General features: G+C 41.9%; 1 protein-coding gene across 3 annotated transcripts in view; it reads left to right on the top strand.

Annotated features, from left to right (window-relative positions):
- The window catches only part of ITPRID1 (ITPR interacting domain containing 1), a 220,354-nt gene that overhangs the window by 42,382 nt on the left and 163,511 nt on the right, over positions 1-14,461 (top strand). For all 3 annotated transcript variants that reach the window (XM_075586548.1, XM_075586547.1, XM_075586549.1), the window contains one exon: positions 12,317-12,454. In XM_075586548.1, the coding sequence (XP_075442663.1) occupies positions 12,414-12,454 (41 nt within the window). In that variant the 5' untranslated portion in view covers positions 12,317-12,413. The remainder of the gene's footprint in view (positions 1-12,316; positions 12,455-14,461) is intronic.

Genomic DNA, 14,461 nt, shown 5'->3' on the forward strand with positions numbered 1-14,461 from the left:
TGACTTATATAGAATAAGTCCCTTATCAGATGTACTGCTTGTGCCGTTAATTTTTATGGTGAGTATGTCTTGACTCATTGTCGTAATATGGCTCATTGTGGTATGCATCAATATAGAATCTCTCTTGTGCACATTTCCTTGTATACATTGGCCCACTTCCATTGCACAAAAACTGTGCTTTAAAAAAGTATATTATAATTAAGAAACTTTGAATGACACTGCATCTATTTGACTACTCTGATTTATTGCCTTTATAATATCTATTCAAAACTCATCAGCATAACTTTGCATTTGCTCATATTGCATTTCATTTCACATTTGATTATATTTGTAAATCTAGTGTGTCAGAGAATTGTGGTTGTCTTTCTAAACGTGTAATTAACATTCCAACTAAACGTTCCAAAATCATTTAATATGTATGCCCTGCGGTAAGGTGTCCCATGGTGAATAGTCCTGGTGGTGACATGCATCGCGGTGAAGTGCTGGCTGCGATTAGGTTGCAGATAAATGGCTGTGGTCAAACATCCATCTTAAAAGCATGACACACATACCTCAATCTGAGGGGTGGGGGAAGAGAGTGATGACTTGGACCCCGTGAACCAGCTCATTAAATAACACACATACAAGTACTTGGAAAAAACAGGTTGCATCTTTAATTGATTATACAAAATATCAACAAAACTAGTGCTAATTTGCTCCGTAAACAAAACATAAGCCCACGGGATACCCCTGGCTTGTACCTCTATTTGCCAACAGCTGCCCAGGTCACTGGATCCAAACAAACAAAACCACTGGAAGGTCACTTCCATACCGGCAACTCAAGACAAATATTACACTGCCTTACCTCAAACAACTACTGGAGGTACCTGGTGGTACCGTTGATGGTGACAGCTTAACCAGGCTCAATAATAAAGGTTAATCCAACTCGGTTACCTCAGATCCGTGTTGTAAGGTCCTAGACTGTCAGCTCTTGGACCGAACTGTCGTATATGCATTACTGTGACTATGTGTAATATTTATGCGTTTTTGCCTTTCCAGGGGTGCCAGCAAGGAGATTGCTGGGCTGAGTTTCAGGGTGAATTTTACTGAGAAAGTCTTGTCATATTGTTGCTATGTAGCGGGGTAGCCGAGTTACGGGATACCCCAAAGATGTACCAGAGAATCAGGTAAGATTCACGGATACATTAAAGCACTGTGCTACGGAAAAATCCTACCCGGGAAACGTTCTTCTGACTCACCCCCAGGATTCCCTGCTTCAGCACACACCAGAAAGATAGAAATGGGGCATAGAGGATCATGTTATCCCCAGAACGGTACAGGGCTCCTAGCATAAGGGGGTATGCCCAGTTCATGCCCAGTCACGCTGAACCTGGTATAGGGATTCAGGGGATGCTCCAGCTGTATGATAAAGCGGCAAGGTTTTAATTTGTGGGTACAGTCTAAAGTCAGGTTTCTATAGTGTGGCAGGGATGAGGCTAGTAAGAGTGGAAAGTATATCATCTTATTCCATCCCTGACACCAGAAAGGGGACTTAGACATTTTTAGCACAAGATACAGGGGAAAAGCATATTTTATTAAAATGTACATTTAATACAGGTACAGTATGTATATATATATATATATATATATATATATAAAAACAAACAAAGAAAAAGGGCAGCGCCTCTGATTCTAAATGATATAAAAATCTCAAAAAGTGTTACAAATAAATATGTGTTCATGAAAATAATCAATTCAAAAAGGAACATAAATGAAAATGAAAAATAAATATAAGAATGATAACCCAATAATAAACAATTGATATAGTAACACCTATAATCTATACCTGTGCTCAATACAAAGAAAGAACTATACACTCACAAAAGCTATGACATAAACGTGCTAAACAGACAAAACCACATAAATGTGCAATTGAGGAGGATAAAAACCAGTCCTTATTCCAAAGTCCAATATGAAATAAATGCTATTGCAGGGGGTCTCCGGCTGCTCTCGAAGTGGACTAACCACATCCACAGTGAATCTAGGAGAAAAAGAGAGGAGAGAGCGCACGCCCCATAGCGTAAAATAGTAAATTTAATGAGGGGAGGGGGAGAGGGGGGATAAAAATGCACTTACAAAAGTATAAATAAAACAGGCATTGCGTGATATAATCACCACCATCCGGTTACTGGTCTCTGTCCTTATGGTGAAATCCGCTCTCAATGCAGGATGGGCAACGTCCCTGCAGAAGTCTCCAGCAGATTTCCAGGGCCAGTAGAAGTGAATCGTTGATTAGAGAGTCCAGGAAGGTTAACTCCGAAATGCCAGGCCTCTGTAACACCAGCGCATTGATCGGTCCACACCAGCGCTCTATGATGACGTAGTGTCAAGCGTCCTACGTGATGACGCTTCCCTGACGCGTTTCGTCACTCTCGGGCAACTTTCTCAAAGGGCAGTATAGAGAGGAGGTGCGGCTTGCATTTAAATACACAATCTGATGCTATTGATTGAAAAGCACGCCTCTCCTCAGCTGGAAGGTGCTAAGCGCTGATACTACTGTAATTAACAGTTGAATATAGAAAAAACAAAACAAAATATGCCTTGTTGTAATAATAATAAACACTTGAATTGGAGAAGATAGACTAAAGGATTGAACCATAGATACTGAGGATACTTAACCTTAAAAAGGTTGTGAATTAATTAATTAAATAGTATTAATGACTCTATAAGCTAAGGATATGCTGACAAACCCATTAACCCTAATGTATCACATATAAAACATAATACATATATAAATAAAAATATACATTAAACATTTACAGATATATTAACTGTTAGATGAAACCTCAATAGTCTAAATGAAGAAATGAATATATGAACATTAAATCTAAGTGATAAACTAATCAATCTGTATTAAATGATGAATATGTCAAATGGAGTATGAAGAGTATAATTTTACATAAACAAGTCATATAAACTAGGAGTGACCATGCCACGAACAAAGCAAGGTGTCAGGAGGGGATCATGTTGATATCCACAAAACCTTGGTGTTGAATTAATGTAGCAGTGATTGTGCTCTGGGGGGAGATCGTTTCAAGAGCCTCTGCAGGCGGGAAACATTTTGGATCCATCAGTTGGACACTCTCAGCCGGAGTGGACTCAATGAATGCCTAAATATAAGTACATTTGTTTAATGGGTCCTGGACTTTGCTTCCTGTCCTCACATTCTCTGCTGCTGTTAGTCATCTATTGTCTGGGTCTCTCCGCCACTCTCCTCTTGGCTGGGACTCCAGTTTTAGTAATAGTCACATTGTTTATATTATCCTCAATACATGCATTTGGGCCCTCAATTTGTTGATCCAACCACATCATGTACACTGGCGACACACTTTATTCGAGCTCGGCTAGTCCCACGAATTCGGGTATACCCGGGTGTATTGAGGTTTGTGACTGTTTTCTGCCCGAGTGCATTGAGTTATTTTCCGGCAGGGATTGAAGCATTTTATTCCCGCTGGCTGCAATACTGCACAGTACATATATATATATATATACTGCATTACAATTCATGAATTTATGCCATCTGGTAGACACGCGATGCATTGCAGCCTATTAAATCCTAATCATTATCATTTAACAGATCAGTTACCCGTCAGCCAGGCATGAACCCAGGCTGGGAAGGCAAATGCAACGGGGCTTGTCAGAGGTGAGGAGCGGCGCATTCCAGGTATCTGCCAGGTACATACCGGGTATTTGCTCGAATAAAGTGTGTCGGTGCAGTAAACATTCACATATATATTATCACTATTTGTAGTCTTATACTTACACTTAATCTAGTTATTCAAGAACATATGTACACACACAACATTTGGTATTTGGTTTTATTTATTTGAGTTATTGTGTTTTTTCAAACTGGGATATACACTTAATATAATAATATTCTTTATTAATTCTTTCATTATAGTTGTTCATACACAGTTGCAATTAATTTATTATATATTATCACGATTAACACACTATTAATATTTTATAATGACTAATAGACCATTATCATATCACAAGTGTTATTATCACTGCTACATTTATTCAACACCAAGGTTTTGTGGATATCAACATGATCCCCTCCTGACACCTTGCTTTGTTCGTGGCATGGTCACTCCTAGTTTATATGACTTGTTTATGTACAATTATACTCTTCATACTCTATTTGACATATTCATCATTTAATACAGATTGATTAGTTTATCACTTAGATTTAATGTTCATATATTCATTTCTTCATTTAGACTATTGAGGTTTCATCTAACAGTTAATATATCTGTAAATGTTTAATGTATATCTTTATTTATATATGTATTATGTTTTATATGTGATACATTAGGGTTAATGGGTTTGTCAGCATATCCTTAGCTTATAGAGTCATTAATACTATTTAATTAATTAATTCACAACCTTTTTAAGGTTAAGTATCCTCAGTATCTATGGTTCAATCCTTTAGTCTATCTTCTCCAATTCAAGTGTTTATTATTATTACAACAAGGCATATTTTGTTTTGTTTTTTCTATATTCAACTGTTAATTACAGTAGTATCAGCGCTTAGCACCTTCCAGCTGAGGAGAGGCGTGCTTTTCAATCAATAGCATCAGATTGTGTATTTAAATGCAAGCCGCACCTCCTCTCTATACTGCCCTTTGAGAAAGTTGCCCGAGAGTGACGAAACGCGTCAGGGAAGCGTCATCACGTAGGACGCTTGACACTACGTCATCATAGAGCGCTGGTGTGGACCGATCCATGCGCTGGTGTTACAGAGGCCTGGCATTTCGGAGTTAACCATCCTGGACTCTCTAATCAACGATTCACTTCTACTGGCCCTGGAAATCTGCTGGAGACTTCTGCAGGGACGTTGCCCATCCTGCATTGAGAGCGGATTTCACCATAAGGACAGAGACCAGTAACCGGATGGTGGTGATTATATCACGCAATGCCTGTTTTATTTGTACTTTTGTAAGTGCATTTTTATCCCCCCTCTCCCCCTCCCCTCATTAAATTTACTATTTTACGCTATGGGGCGTGCGCTCTCTCCTCTCTTTTTCTCATATATATATATATATAGATATATATATCTATATATATAGAGATATATATATCTATATATATATATATATATCTATATATATAAATATATATATATATAGATATATATATATATATATTGTGGTAATGTTTGGGGTTTCTCAGAGCTTGTTGGAAATCTTTGTTTATTAACTATGTGCAGCTGGTCTCAGCTGCTTTTGGGAGGGTAGTGGCCGCTCCTCCCCAAGGTTTAAGACCTGCTAAGGAACAGATGATTGTTATTACGTCCTGATATGTAAAACCATAGAATTAAAAGAGGGTGTACTTTATTTTTCACACAACTGTATATATGTTTGACGCACTATATATGAACTGTGGGATTTCCAAGTCCTGGATTACGAGAGACCAGATGGCTACCAAGCTTGGTGCCACTGAGTCTGCTCAGGTCCCGGAGTTGAAAGTCTCAAGGATGCCAAGGTGTTAGAACAGGAGGAGTACTGCAGTTATACTTGAGTACCCACGTCCTAGTCTAACAAAGGGCTATCCAGCAACCATTTTCCCAACCCAAGAATTTGCAGAGCCTGGGACAGCGGGGGGCTCAATTTGCTAAGAGGCAGAGGTGCCAGGTTGGTGCATGTCTCTAAGCAGAATTGGAAAAGGTACACACCCGGCATCAGAATACCAGCAAATCGGTGGTAGGCTAGCAGAGGAATTCCCACGCACTGACTGGCTGTAGTGGTTTGTGAATGGGACTCCAAAACCTACTGCTGCGGCACAGTTTATTCGAGCATTTGCCCGTTCTGTGCCGCAGCAGTAGCCTGGCGCGCGCCCGAGTGTGACGGGCGCGCGCCGAAGCAGCGGAAGAGCGCCCTCCGATCGGGGCGCTCTCCCTACCGCTGCCGGGTCCGCTGGGTCCCCCGGAACCCCCTGCCGCTGTCCCGCGATCGCGGGACACCAGGGCTCCCTCGGGGAGCCCCTGGACACGCGTGCAGGGGGCGCACTCACGCCGAGGGGCGGCCACTAGCAAGCCGGGAGATTTCCCGGCTTGCGGTACCGACCACACTTCAATAAAGTGTGTCGGTAGTGTATAAGAAACCTTGCAACCAATCAGGACCTCAGATTCCAAGCGCCAAACCATCAGTGGCAAATTTAAAGATGCTCTGGAAGGAATAGACGCAAGCTGGCATCAACGATTTCAACTCAATAAATTTTCTAAGTCACTCTTTTCAGGGGCCAAGTTCTGAAAATTGAACCTAGCGGTCGTGGCTAGAATTGCATGCTGAATTACGTTCCAGGACTTTTATGAGTACCTCCTGGTCATTGGAAAGGACCCGTACAGTCTTCATTTGTTAACATTTCATTCTAGGAAAGCTTAGTTCGTTAGCCCAAATACCACTAAGTGTGTCTCGCTCAATCATATGATCCCGGTATAAAAGGTGTATAATAACCCTGGTCACTCGTGACAGTAGCTTAGACCAGGGGTGTGCAAACTGGGGGGCACAGGATTTTGTTGTGGGGGGGGTGCGGCGGTTGCAGCAGCCCCACGTTTTTCCCTGAGTCATTTAAATTAAATGCCGGGATCCGCGCGGGGCCTCTGCAACCTCAAGTTGCCGGGGTTCTGTAGTCTTCTGGATGCTTCGCCATGGCAACATGACGTCACATGAGCGACGGCATCATTTGACGCCGAGTCACAGACAAGGCGGGGGCGTGAACACTGGGGGAGGCGCAGCTCCAAAACTTCTGCTAGGGTCCCTTCCCCCTCTAACTCCTTCCCACAAAGCTTCAACAAGAAATTAAACAGTTCAAATCCAACAACCCAACTGCCAACATTAAGAAAACAGGGAGGGTGGGGTTCTTCACTGGTTCAGAAATAAAGAGGTAGGAAACTCTGCCCCCAACACTAATATGACAGACCCGTTTCCTTACTTGTCCCCTCAACTACATGTTATATTTCACCCAAGGGCTCAGGGCCTTGCCATATTCTCCCAATTTAGTGTGCAACCATGTAAAATGCAAAAAATTATATAGTGTAATACTATTAGGTATTCTCAAAATAAAGTGACATGTGATTTATTGCACTCACATATGCAAACAGGAGTTTGGCGCTCATCAAATCCTTTGTTTTCTCATATATAAAAATATTAGAAACAGAGTAAATGCTGCTGTTGAAAGGAACACTGTTGAAATGGATGACATATTGCGGAAATGGATTTGGGGGGGGGGGTGGTCTCTGGAGATGAATTAATAGCAGTATTCAGAATCCATTTTGTCTGTAGCTGTCTTGTTATGTCTCATGCGGTGTTCCTAAAAAATGTGCATGTTGCGAGTTGAGTTTCGCTAGCAGTAGATACTCAAGGCCAGGTTTATGGCTCAACACCCCGAAGTATAGTGATAATAACCAATTCTTCAGTTATACAAAATTATAGATAATATGTACTGCTGCGGCCAAGTTTATTCGAGCATTTGCCCGTTCTTGGCCGCAGCAGTAGCCTGGCGCGCGCCCGAGAGTGACGGGCGCGCGCCGAAGCAGCGGAAGAGCGCCCTCCGATCGGGCTGCTCTCCCTACCGCTGCCGGGTCCGCCGGGTCCCCCGGAACCCCCTGCCGCTGTCCCGCGATCGCGGGACACCAGGGCTCCCTCGGGGAGCCCCTGGACGCGCGTGCAGGGGGCGCACGCTCCCGAAGACGCGTGACCGCGCATCTATGACGCGCGGCACGCCGAGGGGCGGCCACTAGCAAGCCGGGAAATCTCCCGGCTTGCGGATCTGGCCGCAGTGTGATTAAGTGTGTCGGTAGTGTATTCTAACATATCTTGTTGTTGTGCTAAGATGTTTTAACCCAGTTTTTACTTAATTTAGTGACCTTTAAGATGATAGGTTTAGAATAGGGAGTAGTCATATTCTGCCCAGCAACCTATGTTAGACAAAGGAGAGATAGGTCAAAGAGAGGAGGAGGGGTGTTATTTTATATTACAGACACATTACAATTTACACTGTTAAATTGCCCACCAAGCCCACCCTCTTTTGAAATTCTAGTTGGCAAAATCTGCCTCCCCTTTTCTAAGCCCATCTTGCTTGCTGGCATCTACCGCCCCCCTAAAGCCCCTCTACAATCCCTGACTGATATCACCCAATTTCTTGGCTCCATTTCCTCTCTGAATGAGAAGAGTGAGCTGCTAGTTCTTGTGGATTTCAACTTCAATTGGCTTGACCCTAAAAACCACAAAATCCAGATACAACTCAAGTCACTTAACCTATCGCAACTCATTTCCCAACCCACACGGATAAACCTGAAATCGCATAACCATTCCTTGCTAGACAGGATTCTCTCCTCAAACCCCAGTAGAATCCAATCCTCTGGCATCCTTCCTGATATTTTCAGTGGCCATGCAATAGTGTACTGTGTAAGGAAAATTAAACCGCCCCATTCAAGCCCTAAAGTTCTCCTCACTAGAACATTTAAAAACTTTAACCCACAACAGTTTCTGGGTGACCTTACCAACTGCCCATGGCACAGAATCGATTTAATTCCCGACCCTGATTCTGCGCTCGACTATTTCCAATCTGAGTTCTTAAAACTCTGCGATACCCATGCTCCACTACGCAAAATAAGGGTATGGGGGGCCCACCTTCCATGGGTTACACCTGACCTTATAGCACTTTACCAGTTCAGGGATGCCTTGTGGAAAAGCTACAAAGTAACTAGCACTACCAAAGATCTCAATCACTACAGATGCATGCGGAACATGTGCACAAGGCAAACAAGGCACGCAAAAGCACAATATTACTCTGACAATCTCCACCAAAATACATCAAACCCAGCTAACTTCTGGAAGGTTATCAACAATATATTCCAGCCTCCTAACCATCAACAACCAAGTATTATCACTAAGGGGGATATTACTCTGACAAACCCCACTGACATTGCAAATGCATTCAATGATTACTTTGTGGGGTGTGCCACTAACTTATTAGCGAAACGCAGCCCAAACTACAAACCTGAATCTCATCCTGGGAGTTCCCTTATAGTCCCACCCCCTCTCAACACTGCCCACAATTTTCAATTTGGCCCAGTATCTGAAGAGGAGATTATACAAGCGCTCCTCAAACTAAAACTAAGCAGCCAATGTGGACCCGACTTACTACAATCTAGGTTCCTAAAACTTGGTGCCCCAGCCATTGCCAAACCAATTGCGTTCATAGTCAACTCTATCCTGTCTGCAGGCCATATCATTGAGACCTGGAAAACTGCCAGAGTTGTCCCAATCTTCAAAAGTGGGGACAAAAACACTGTCTCAAACTACAGGCCAATCTCACTTCTCCCAATTCTATCCAAAGTCATGGAAAAATGTGTCAACTCCCAATTAAGCGATTTCTATACCAAGACAAATTTCCCTAGCCAATTCCAATCTGGCTTTCGTCCCAAACACTCCACCGTAACTACCCTGCTAAAAGTTTGCAATGAAATCCAGTGTTGAATGGAACGGGGACAACTCACTGGTGCAGTATTCCTAGATTTTGCAAAGGCTTTTGACACAGTTGATCATGCCATCCTGCTTAACAAACTCAGAGCTCTGGAATAGGGAAGCATGCTTTAAACTGGTTTCAGTCCAACCTATCAGGAAGATCCCAACATGTGTCCATCTCAGGCTCTAACTCCAACCCCCTGGATATCACCTGTGGTGTCCCGCAAGGCTCTGTTCTGGGGCCCCTACTCTTCTCAGTGTTCATTTATGATCTTCCCACAGCTTGTAAGGAAGCCTCAATACACATGTATGCAGATGACACAATCCTATATGCACACAGCCATAGCCTCTCTAACCTTCAACACATACTCCAGTCTGACTTTTTGAGACTCGAAAACTGGATTTCCCAAAACAAACTGTTTTTAAACACTGACAAGACTGTAACAATGGTATTTGGGACCAAGACTAAATTTGTAAAGCTTCCAGTGACTGAGCTCCTGATTAGAACCAACGCTAACACCACCCTAACACCTGTCACTAGTTTTAAATACCTGGGCTTATGGTTTGACTTCCACTTAACATTCGGGATGCACATTGATACCCTGACAACCAAGACCTATGCCAAACTAGGGGTACTTTACAGGAACAAATCCTCCCTAAGTCTCCTGGTCAGAAAGCGTATCGCACAGCAGATGCTAATGCCAATTATTGACTATGAAGACATAGTAAATGGCTCGGCACCTCAAACCCACCTTAGCAAACTTGACACCCTCTACAATTCAATTTGTCGTTTTGTTCTCCAATGCAACTACAACACACATCACTGCGAAATGCTCAAAGAACTAGATTGGTCAACACTAGAGTCTAGGCGCAAAGTTCACCTTTCCTGTCTTGCCTTTAAATTCTTCATGGGCAAGCTACCCAGCTACCTGAACAAGCTCCTCACCCCTACCACTTGCAGCACTTATCACCTGAGATCAGACTCCAAAAGACTGTTCTTGGTCCCAAGGCTCAACAAAGTATCTGGACGTTCCTCCTTCTCCTACCCTGCACCCCAAAACTGGAACAACCTACCAGAGACTCTCACATCCACCACCAGTTTAAGTTCTTTCAAATATAAGGCTGTTTCACATTTTAACCTGGTCTGTAACTGTTTCATACGCTCATAATATATATTTTCTTTAACTGTGCACGCAATGTCTTGTATATAATGTATACCCTGTTCATTTATGTAACTGTACTTGTAACCATGTATTATTTGTTTTACTCTGTGCCCATGACATACTTGAAAACGAGAGGTAACTCTCAATGTATTACTTCCTAGTAAAATATTTGATAAATAAATAAATAAGTGTATAAAAAGCTTGCTTGGAACCTCCCCTTCCAGAGTCTATGATTGACTTTCATGTATTTATCATACTCTATGATGTAAGGCAATAAAGTACTCCTCATTTAGGAAACCATGTTTGCTCTTATCTATGCGAGTTTGCAAACAATGACAGTTTAATACTGTACTTCTTAACACAGAAAAGACATCCCTTTGTGCAGACAGATCAGGCTCATTGTATCATATCCAGTGTACATGTTGAAAGAATAAAGAAGATATATCATTCAAAACATTTAATACATCTGTATCTGCGTAAAATCATTAGAATTACTCACAAACATAAATACAGTAGTTTAGATCGTCCAAGCTTATGTCCCTTCCTCCTCGTTTGGCATTCTTGGTGCTACTGCGCTGTACTTCCAGTTTCTCCGGCTAGTCACCGCGTCACTCCATGTCCCTTGGGGGATGGGGGGGAGGGGGGGGTTAGTGGAAGTGTTTGTTTAGGACTGTTCTACTCTTTACACTTCACCATAATGGCTTCCTCAAGGGCCATCCTCATTCTTCATTCACCCCTCAGTCATCTTTATATACCCACTTGTAATTAGTGATAGATCCAAAGCAATGTAATTATTAACATTTTAAACATATTTTAATACAGTTCCATAAGACCGTTAACAAATAACAGTAACCATAATATTTTAATACAATTCCATAACACAATTTATAATATTTATGTAGAATGGTATGTTTTTCTTACATTAGAGAGACGGAAAGTCGGATAATTAGATACAACACTACTATTATTGAAATTCTAACCATAACTCCTAAATTTCAGACTTTAGTGGAACCATAATATTGAAAAACAAGGTACAGTATACACTATCATAGTACTGTGCATCTATGAAAAACTGTTGTTGTTCCATCAAAAGGCATTACAATCCACAGCAAATCTACACTTCTCTAAGAACAATATTTGTACATGATATTAATGACAAAGTATGTAATTTTCAGGTTAGCATGAAGAACTTTAAAATAACAATATGTGATATTTGAATCCACATAAAATAAGTTTGTTCACATTTTCTATAACCTATGGCTCAAGATGTGTGGAGGTGTTCTCATTTACTTCTCAAACGTTTCCATAACTTCATATTTTGGTATCGCAAACCTTTTTTTTTTTAATACATCAGTGGCTTTTTGCTGATTTTTCTGTTTTGAATAAGGTTTCATCATTTTCACAAATTCTTAGCAGGGTGTACATTTAAAATATTCATCGAATTTGCAATTGTGTTTGTAAATGTTACAGACATTTTTATGTACTGTATGGGCTATTTTAATCAAACAAAGTATTTTGCAGAGTAGAAGCTACAGTAAATGTCCAATTATAGATCTTCCTGTCTTTTCTAAAGTAACCGTTTACTTGATTAGATAGACTGTAGAGGTAGCATTACTGATCATATTTTGCTTTTCTATTCAGAATTATTGCGTGCGATGGCTTCAGATTCTGTTTGTGATTGGATAATAGAAAACTTTGGATGTAACAACAAGAAAATCTCAGTAATTTATAAGCAACAATGGATCCTTCTGAATTCATCAACCCCAAAGACAGAAAATGGTAATTGCATCTATTGTTTACTTAATGGCTGATTAATGGGGTTGACTGTCTCAATCCATACAGTAGCCTACAGTATACAGTAGTTGAGACCTGTGCCATTAGCCATGATGGTAATAAAATGTATGGGGACTGTATTTACAGATGTTGCCAGACTTATGTTTCTCAATGCCAGTGAGTGTAGCAGGAACCTGCATTAGGAATTAAACCTTCACTGGGGCTAATAAAGAAGAATGGGCGACAGTGGCTTCAAGGAGTTCTTACCTTCTCAGGAATCACAGCAAAATACTGCATTTGCCATGGCTCTGAGAAAGATAAGTCTGGCTACATCTGTACTCAGACATGATTAATTATTTAAAAGATAATGCTGTCATTGTATATCCTAATACAAATATTACAACATGATGGCCTTTATTTACTAAGCGGTGCTATGCCATAAGATACCTTCTAGCACTCGTAGGGTCTTTTCGAATAGTCCTGCTTGGTAAATATGGGCCATTGGGGTAGATCCTTAGAAGTCCATCACTTTTGCGCTAATAACAAACATTACCAAAATAGGTAGTAATTGACGCTATTTTTTCTAACTTTCACGGGTATCTTGAAGGCTAATTTAATTCAAAATTAACATCTGTTAGTCCGCACATTTGCATATGGCTAACGTGGCATTATTGTGACGGTGCTCGTCTCCAATCTGGAAGCAAACCCACAGGGCTGAGTTAGGGATGCAGAATAACCGATCGAAGCCCAGGGACAGAGTCCTGTTAGAGTATCCATAATCGGTAAGCAGGTAGGAGGTCATGGCTGGCGGCTGTGGTGCAAAGTCCAGTAAACAGGCAGAGGTCAGGGCTGGCAGCAGTGGTGCAAAGTCCAGTAAAAAGTCAAAAGGTCAGGGCAGGCAGAAAGCAGAGAGGTGGGGGTCATGGTCTGGGGTCAGCAAAAAGGAAATCAAAACAGATAAAAGGGTAAGGCGTGACAGCGAAGATAACAGGAACTGCAAATGTTAGAACCTTGCTCGGCGAATCCCACCAGGAAGTGCAGCCTTATATTGAAGGGAACCTTGCTCGGCGAATCCCACCAGGAAGTGCAGCCTTATATTGAAGGCTGCCCGTAACCAAAATGGCCAAATTGAGCAAAAAGAGCAGGCAACCTGGAAACCCGAACTGGCAGCAAAACCCAGCACGGATAGAGCAGAATCCTTACAGTACCCCCCTCTTTAGGGGAGACCTCCGGGCGATATAAGCCGGTTTGGCAGCAAATCTCTGATAAAATGCCCGGACCAGGTTGGGGGCATGGACATCCCTGAATTTGATCCATGAATTCTCCTCCTGTCCATAACCAGGATATACAGGAATCCAGTATCTGGCATACTTTAAATTCCTCCTGGCCATCCACCAAGAATGGTCTAGGAGGAGGGAGAATAGGAGGAGAGAAGGTGTTCTGGATTAATGTTTTGAGGAGGGAGGATGGAACACTAGAGGTGCCCTTAAGCTATCCGGAAGTTCTAGTTTGAACACCACCGGGTTGACCTGTTTCAGGATTTTGTAAGGTCCAAAAAACTTGGGCCCGAGTTTGGAGGAAGGCAGTTTCAGACAAATATTTTTTGTAGTCAGCCAAATCTGATCTCCCACTTGAAATGGGAGAGGTGGTCATCAACGTTTATCCACCTGGGTTTTTTGCTGGAGGGTGGCTTTGGTCAGATTGACGTGGATCTTCTTCCAGAGTAATTGGGGATCTTGGATCTTATCATCCACTGCAGGAACTTCAGATAGATGACTGGAAGAAGGTAGGGCAGCAGGGTGGTACCCGTAGGCACAAAAGAACGAAGATTCCAGTGTCGAATCATATTTTATAGAATTGCAGGAAAAGTTGGCCCACGGGAGCATATCAACACAGTCGTCCTGTAGTTTAGATACAAAACATTGCAGGAATTGTTGTAAGGACTGATTAGCCCTTTCCATGAGTACATTGGACTGGGGATGGTATGAAGAAGAAAAATGAATGGAGATGGCC

Source organism: Ascaphus truei, chromosome 2, assembly GCF_040206685.1.
Source record: "Ascaphus truei isolate aAscTru1 chromosome 2, aAscTru1.hap1, whole genome shotgun sequence".
NCBI classification, from domain to species: Eukaryota; Metazoa; Chordata; class Amphibia; order Anura; family Ascaphidae; genus Ascaphus; species Ascaphus truei.